Source organism: Lolium perenne, chromosome 1, assembly GCF_019359855.2.
Source record: "Lolium perenne isolate Kyuss_39 chromosome 1, Kyuss_2.0, whole genome shotgun sequence".
Taxonomy (NCBI): Eukaryota; Viridiplantae; Streptophyta; class Magnoliopsida; order Poales; family Poaceae; genus Lolium; species Lolium perenne.
This window is the reverse complement of record NC_067244.2, coordinates 265,244,906-265,253,347: the sequence shown is the minus strand read 5'-3', so window position 1 is coordinate 265,253,347 and position 8,442 is coordinate 265,244,906. Positions and strand designations below refer to the sequence as shown.

General features: G+C 41.8%; 1 protein-coding gene across 4 annotated transcripts; it reads right to left on the bottom strand.

The window, feature by feature from the left end:
* Window positions 1-2,605: 2,605 nt before the first annotated feature.
* Window positions 2,606-8,180, bottom strand: LOC127327844 (paired amphipathic helix protein Sin3-like 6). Of its 4 annotated transcripts, XM_051354643.2 has the most exons (18): window positions 8,020-8,178; window positions 7,679-7,878; window positions 6,932-7,140; window positions 6,643-6,853; window positions 6,445-6,549; window positions 6,208-6,336; window positions 5,929-6,007; window positions 5,522-5,679; window positions 5,300-5,442; window positions 5,067-5,173; window positions 4,724-4,978; window positions 4,328-4,629; window positions 3,872-4,207; window positions 3,639-3,697; window positions 3,411-3,549; window positions 3,232-3,324; window positions 2,998-3,062; window positions 2,606-2,910 (listed from the first exon to the last, which is right to left on the bottom strand). In XM_051354643.2, the coding sequence occupies exons 3-18, from the start codon at window positions 7,093-7,095 to the stop codon at window positions 2,829-2,831; spliced, it is 2,427 nt and encodes an 808-aa protein (XP_051210603.1). In that variant the 5' UTR covers window positions 7,096-7,140; window positions 7,679-7,878; window positions 8,020-8,178; the 3' UTR covers window positions 2,606-2,828. The 4 variants fall into 4 exon arrangements, with proteins under 4 accessions (XP_051210603.1, XP_051210602.1, XP_051210604.1 ...); XM_051354642.2 differs by lacking the exon at window positions 7,679-7,878; XM_051354644.2 differs by lacking the exons at window positions 4,724-4,978; window positions 5,067-5,173; window positions 7,679-7,878 and having other exon boundaries at window positions 4,328-4,655.
* Window positions 8,181-8,442: the final 262 nt, after the last annotated feature.

Below are 8,442 nucleotides of genomic sequence, written 5' to 3'. Positions count from 1 at the left end.
AACTTAGGATCTTTTTTCTTCCATTTAACAGATAACTCAAACTTGCTAATACTCATTTCATCGGCATTAATTCAGTAGTACACCTGAATTTCATGCACAAAATTTATTTATACAGTTCATGACCATCTCATACGGATGAAAAAAGAATGCATGGTGCAAAACATGCATATCCAAGAACATGTGAAGATTTCGTTGCAAATCGCAAATGACATTAGATCCATTCAATAATGAAATGAACATGGAATGGTCCAATTCTGCAAATTGACGAACGGAATTCCTAATGACGAATATCTGTACATTTCCCGGATGTATAATGCAACAGTTTGTTTATGGTGAGATACCTACAGAATTCTTGTTGGCAATAAAAAAACAACCACGTGGCGTAAAAAACACCAGATCAGACGAGGCAGGCAATGTGGATCTGCACATAGAAGCAGGTCAAGATCAGGATATCTTGCCAGGCTGGCTGGCGGCACAGTAGGCGGCTACATTGATGAGTAGTCTATTTTTTCTTTTTTTTTTCTTTCGCTGGTTGATTCTTGTATCAATCCTTGGCGATGCTTGAGATGTAATAAACTATATAATACTCGTGAATTTCTTAATGAAAGGCCGTGTGCATCATCATGATGCAGAAGCCGGGGTTTTACTCCCCATTTCGAAAAAAGAAGGAAAAGAAGCAAACCATCAACCGCCTTTGTGGCCACTAATTAATCTCCACTCTGCTTCCACTTCATCTCCACGAACCGCCGGTTCCTTCCTCGGGTGGCCACCCATGGAGCATCGATCCGGGCCACGCCCACATTTTGGAGCCCGCAAGGTCAGTTCTGTGGCGCGCCAGGGATCTAGACAGCATCGTGGACGGGGCGGAGAAAGTGAAGATGTCTCGTTGCCGATGGCAGTGAGGATTGGTCTGGGGCTACGTGGGCTTTAATTGGCTGAACCGCTGCCGGTGGAGGTGGTAGCTCGCGCCGACGAGCCTCCCCAGCACCTGGACTCCTGGCTTGAACCCCCTGCCGGCCTCTTTTCGCGAGCCCGCCTCCATCCTCCTATCCCGCTTTCCGTATGCATGTACTCCGGCGCCGCTAGCCCTGTCCCGGCTTCCTGTACTCCGGCGTCGCCAGCACTGCGTGGGGGCTCGATCTGGAATTTTTTTCCTAAGCTCTCGCCGGCGCTGCGTAGGGGCTCGATCTGGGAATTTTTTCCTAAGCTGTGCAAGGGCTGTTCATGGGCAAGTATCCGTCCGGGAGCGAGGCTACCGCCAGCCGTCGGCGCCGCGCCACGCGCCCTCTGCCTGCCCTCTGTATTTCAGGGGTTGCGAGGGGGATCGATCTGGGGGAGAAGAAAAGACAATGTCGAGACCGAGGGAACTCCTGGGCAACAGTGTCTGCGCGTGGGACAAGAAAAGACGACGAACCGGTACAATGGCACCTGCAGTATTACGTGATTTGATTTGGTGGGAGGGCAAAACGGTCAATAAAAAGCGTTGACGAAACTTTTTGGCAGAAACCTTGTCCACGACCAAAGCACATGAACTTGATGGGCTGTGAGCATATTCCTATAACAAAATATCTGACTATGGTAACACACCTAATTGGCTCACAAATCTAAGGAATTAGTGAAAACTATCTTTTGCATCATGTGCTTTAGTAATCCCCAATTCACACGATCATAAAAATGTGAAAACTCTAATTTATATAAATATATAGCGAGACTTATGTTTTCTTTTGTCTTTGGTGCTCTTGGTTCGTTTCTAGTTTTGTATTTGATTGTCACCACTTCTAATTTTGTTTTTGCTGACTAGAGAAGCATTGTAAAAATTAAACTATTCACACTCCAATCAATAATAAGGGTCAAGGATTTAGTTCAAATTTGCAAATTTGAATTAAAGCTCCGACACTTTATATGGATCAAATGAAGTATTAATGATCTTCAGAAATACCGCCTGCTCTAAATTAAGTGGCCCATGTTTATTTAGATTAAGATATGGATGTTACACATTGAAATGCGTGCATACATCTGTTTTGTGTTATTTGACTAGGGAATATTAAATATCACATTTATGACATAATAGTTGGCATGTTAAACATTTCTTTTTTCGAATTCATTTTATACACATTCATGTTACCTTCACATGCAAACAGAAAATGAGACGAATTTACACCTCAAAACCATGTCCCTCGTAACCGTAGTAGGGAGTATTATTTTGTGCAGAGTGTTGGTCTAAATGTATGTGTGGTTTCCAAATAGGGTCTAGCAAAAAAAATGACTTAAAACTGTAGGGAAAAACTCCTACAGCATTTTATAAAGCTCAACAAAATATTTACAACACATACAAGTCCTTCTCAAAGGAAAAAAGGGCACCAAGTACAAAAGAGATTCCATCCATCTTGAAAACTTTGGCAGAAACTTTTCCTTCCCCTACGCTTATGTAAGATGAGATTATGAATGAAAGCTCCCCTCAAACCCGTGAAAGATGGCAGTGAAATGTTGCTTCCAATATGCCAGCAAGCAATAATGATAACTTTATAGAAAAAAGGAAGGTTTGTTTAAGTCATTTCTAGCTGCGAACACAATCTCATCAAAAGTACATTACTCTGGCCCCAACTAATCTGAAAATAATGATGCTAATAATCTTCCACCACCCGTGTTGGACACATTGTGCTGGTGTATATGTTGGTTGCGTTACAATTGCGGGAATCTGCTCAACAATTTTTCTGGGTCTAGCAAAAAAAAAACCACATTTAATAATACTAGCGACATGGGGTAAGTGTATCAATCATGTTACATTACACCAAGGAACAAACATATATACAATGAAAAATTGGCCATCAAGCAGTTAACAACGAGTTTGAATCCCTTCCTCCAGGCTGAGAGGAACTCGATGCACCATTTTCCAACTTCCGTTTTTTCCTGAAACATGCACGAGATTAAACAACGGAGACGAGTTCAAAACAGTACTGATTAGTCCTTTTGTCGACCATTTCCGAGGATCCCTACCTTCTCTCAAAATGAAGCAAAAGTTTTCTGCCTTGCTCTTCTTGATCATGCCATCCAATTGATGGCTGAGTTGGGGATCGAACGGAGGAGAAAAAAATGCATTAGTTTAGTATAAATAGATCTAGGAAAGTTTGTATCTAAACACAATACTATGCATGCCCTGATGAATAAGGTGGAGATTGAGTTGTACTAAGCCGATGATAAGTAATACTAGTACAAGGACTGTAGCATTACGTTTTGATGCTGGGACAAAAGTTTGGGTGGTATTGGTCTTCCTAAATTCCCAAGGAACTGAATGAGTGAGTCGCTTGAAGAAATTATGCACAACTGCAAAAAAACAGAGGTATCAGGATTATCAATGTCAAAATTCAAAAATTAAAGTCATTGATGATTGCATGGTAGATATAGATTACCTGCTTGATAACTTGGTTTATGACAATATCCAGAGTGAAAAGCTTAAAGGAGTTTGGCCCAAGATATTTAAGACAGAAGTCCTCAAATTTGCAATTGTCAACAGAGCGATCAAGAAGTCTGCAGAGTTGATCCTTAAATCTGCACCGCAATAAAACAGTTGTCAATTTAAAACCAAACTTCAATGGCGAGGAATGAACTATTTTTCTTAGGTAGACAAGCGATGTTACTCTGTGTATAGATCACCAGTGCATAAAACTCTTGCAGCTTGTAGTCTCCTGTACAAAATCTATGAAAGAAGGAAGAATAACTACAAATAACATTAAAAGGCAAGACATATCATGACATTTCATTCGCAAAAATAAAAGGACATATCATGATAGTTTGTGCAAAAGAAACTATATTCTGTTGACATGCTAACAAAGAAAGAAACATGGAGCGTGACTAATAAATGTTGAAATACCTGGTAAAGCCTGCAGAGCACAACTAGAGAACAACATGTACCACCTTTCACCCCATGCAGTTTAGTTGCTCTTTTAGAGAGCTGCTTTAGTTCATTCTTCTTTTCAGGTTCGTTCCTGTGGGCACAACTACTAGATGTGGAAGTATCGGTTCCAGGATGCCCACCTTTAGCAGCAACATCACAGCTCTCTCTTGCTGGTTCTTTTCCAGGTCCAAGAATGGAATCCGAGTTGATCGTTTGTAAATTGGGGATGAACTCACCTTCCCCAATCTCCACTGCAAAACTATGGCATGAAGAACTACACTTGTTATAAGTTTTCCTCAGAAGTTCACCTTCCTGAAAGGATAACTGAGATCAGCTTTACTCAACCTGGATACTGACCAAATTATTTTTCTGCATATTCAGAATTCGGTAGTATAATTATGAAAAAGCATAATGCTATATATGCATTTATACCTTACGAGATAAAGAAAGTTTATTAGCAGCCAAAGCATCGGAAATGCTACTGAGAAAATCTTTGCTGATACCACACTGTTCACAAGCTTCACTGGGAGCTACACTTTCCTCCAAGTAAGACCGTAAACAGTTAGCAGAAAGAAATGGATGTACTATTTCTGACCAAGTCATCATAAGCTTCTCCTCGGAAGAGCGCACAGAGGAAATAATCCTGCTTATGTCCTTGTGTATGTCAGGGTTAAGATACTCATCGCCAGCATTCAATTTTGATTCATGGATTTCTTTGGCTTCAGCCAGCAAAGCTGCCAGTGAACGTGTACGAAAATAACTGTGAAGGATAAAAATGAGTAATAGTAATACAGATATATTTCCGGATATATTGAAAGTTGAAACTACCATTGTGGCACATCCTCTTTGCATCCAACTGTTTGAAAGAGGGGCCATGATGATCAAGCGATCTGTAGTAATTTTTGGCAATCAGTGGTGAAAGTATCTTATCCAAACACAAGTGTGCCTCCGACAAATTTTCTACCCTCCGATTTAAACGAGAAAGTAGAATAGAAATAGCAGCACTAGTATTTGCACTCTTCAATAGATCATCAAGCTCGGGATCATCATTATATAGTTTTTGAAGGCACCTCCTATGTAGAGCTTTACACGTGAAAGAACAAACAAAAATTAGCTTATTAACTGAACAAACAGGCTGAATCTAAATATTCAGCTAGTGCATCATTCTTACGAGTTATATGTCCACTAATCCTCAAAACACTGCAGACACGATCTTGGAGATTCGCAAGGAAGTCAGCAGTCGCCCTAAACCGCCGCAATAGCATGTCACTCTCATACCTTTAAAAAAAGAACTGTAGATTATCTTAAAGCAATAGGCCATTGTAAAAATCATTGATTCTTTCTCGATAGATGAACGAATAAACAATGCTGAATAATGAAATAAACTTGCAACTGGGTACATACATATCATCTTCGCATTGTATAACCTTCTTTTCATAATCATTTTGAGTTTTCTCGAGGCTTGCAACAGATGAAGGAGAAACCAAAGCATCATTGAGAACAGACCTCCCCAGTTTTGTTCGGTAACTTGATTGAAGAGTTATACACTGTGATTGAGAATGAGTATGTTTGGATTAGTTGTTTCAATAATCTACATGAGAAACTAACGAGTTTGTACGAATTTACATTTTTTGGTAGAAGGTAATAGCTAGGAGTGCAACGCTTGAAGTTCTTGGGATTCACTTTCGGGGGTAAGATTCCCTCATGTCTGGAGGTATTCCAGTCTGGCAAGGGTTCAACCTTGTCTTCCGCGTCTTCTTCAGCAAGAAGGGATTCTTCACTACCTGTCAGAGATATGTACATATATTAACTTAATGATCAGGCTGCATACTGTAGTTTGTTATTTCATCCGGGATCAGACATAGCGCAGCGATATTGACATGTTACTCAATAGCTAGGAAGCACTAAAAAATAAAAGATCGAGTAGTGGACTGTTAACACCATTTTTATCTGGTTTTCATAGGTGAATAATGAAGCCAAACAACTCAGCGCCTGCTTGTATTCAGAGCATAAGAGAGAAAATTTTGGCATACCTTCTTTCCTCGTATTGGTTGCTTTGATCTGGGTACCAGCCAAGTTTTGATTAGCATCTGGAGTAAAGCATAAATTAGCCTGCAAAATGAATTCACTTTCGTGAGAAATTGTAAGTGTGCTAGTATTGTGCATTCATACACATTTTCAGCCAACAGCAACATTATATCAGAAAATCAGGTGACATATGAGCCAGTTCATATTAACTCTTTTTCGATAAAGATTTCATATTAACTCAGTGCTCTATAAAAGATAGTGAGATGAGTGATGCAAAGTGTTACCTTGCCCACACGACCTGTCTTCAGATTTCTGCAGGATTTTTCGTCTGTCAGATGCCCCTTTAGGTGAAGAGGGAGATAATTGGTGAACTCTTCTAGCAACTCTGGACAGTTACTCGTGCATTCCTTCACCTGCAAGCAGACATAATTGTGAATCAGCTGCCCTGGTCTTCACAATCTTTTGTTGGGAAATTAGTGAAGGATCACAAACTATACAATCACTAAAGAATTGGTAAGTACAATATGGAAAACTTCTCCAGCGGCCATGGTCCCCCTTTTCTTGGAAAAATCTATCAGGGTTTGCAAAATAGCGGCATAATCATGCTCACTGATGCCAGGGCTAGCCTGCAGTAATAAAGCAATTGAAGGTCAAATTAATATCTACCCAACAAACGAAAGCACCCACAAAAGGAACAGCCATGAGAATCTCTTCAGCACCTTGGCTCTCCAAAGAAAATCTAGTGGATTCTGCAAAAGGGCGTTGACATCAACATCGCCAAAGACACTGTCATCACCATCCAAGGGGCTACGGCCCTGGGTGAAGTTGAGGAAGCCCTGTTTGACCGGAGCCCAGCCCTGTAATAGCTCCAGCGCCTTCTCGATGCAGGTTTCAACACAGATGCTCCTCACTTCACCATCAGGATCGGCACTGCATTTTGGGAATCGTAAGAATGTGATAGACGACCATATTTGCATTTGATACAAACAATTTTTCAGATACACATACCATTGTTTCCAAATCTCGGTCATGGTCTTGACAAACTCGTTGTACACATCGCGAGGGAGGTTGTCCCTAGCAAACAACAAGCACTGCTTGGTCTCTAGCATGTACACCTTTTTCCGCTTTTTGCATCGAACTTTGTCATCAGCAGCCTGATTGGGGGACGCCATTTTCCTTCACCCGCCAATCAGTCCAGCACACTAATATGCGAACACCTGCACGGCACACACATGCGAATGTATCAGTTGATGACATGATCTGAGACTACCAAAATATATAACACTACATTTCCATTCTTAAGGGTGTTCTGGAGACGCACGGATCTTTAGCAGTGTGTGCAGACAGTCCAGCAAAAATGAGTAAAGTAAAGTAAGGGAGTTGCTATTTCAATGTCGAGTCTGAAATTCTCTGATCTAATCAAGTTGTAAAACGCGGAGCAGCTCAATTTCGTTTTATACCAAAATGCCGAGTGTTGATGATCATGGACTAACAAATTCTCCGACCGGGTCATATAACAAGACTTGTAAAAACGTGCAACTACTCAGTCAAGATCTTCAAGTTAGGAAATGATACATAATTCGTAAAGAGACAGTCCCTAAAACATATATAGAGGTAACCCACATAAGCATCTCAGCATCTCATAAGAAATTAAAAAACATAACAAAAATTGGGCACCAAGAAATTCCAGACATAAAACAGAACCTCCATGGCAGCACAGCAAGGATTATCGCAGAATCGAGTTAGCGTGCTCACTATCGTCGGACAGGCAGGTCCCCACCTAGTACACCCGTTTCTGTCGATCTAATTCATCCGGGCATTCAGCAAATTGGTGGCTGTTGGCACCGCCGCACACCCGGCCGAGCACCCTGCGGGCGACAATATGCCGTGGGCGCGCCTGTCCGCCGCCGGAAAATCCACCGACATCCACCGCGAATATGAACCAGATCGCTCCCCTGCATAGCGCGGATTAAACCCCCTACGCTTGGACACACGCCGATTGCTTGAAACCGATCGCTCGCGCGCGAGCGCGGCGGCGGCAAGGAAATGCGCGCGTGAAAAACCTCGAGAGATCGGGACCGGGAGCGCGTACGTACCGACGGGCAGCGGTGGCGGCGGTCGGCCGGACGGCTTGGGGCGAAGTGTATGGACGGAGACCTGCGCTTCTAGAACCTTCCGTGGTGCGTCGACGCGGCCGAGGAGAAGGGGGAAAAGTGTTTAAGCGCCCAGCGGGTTTGGGATTGGGTTTGGTAGGGCTTCAAGTCATGTTGGGCTTTCTCCTTTGTAACATCTTGGTTGATGTTAATAGCTTTTTCTTTGGTGAAGAGCCCAACGATGACGCTCACTCTGTTCGGAAATAATTAATTTATTATTTTTATCTATCTCAACTTTATTAAGATCTAGACTAGATATATCCATATACTAAAACGGTTGTACATACATCTAAAATTTAATAACTTTGCGGCATCCTTTTATGGACGGAGAGTATATATCAACGAAAAAAAATAGCGTGCTATTTC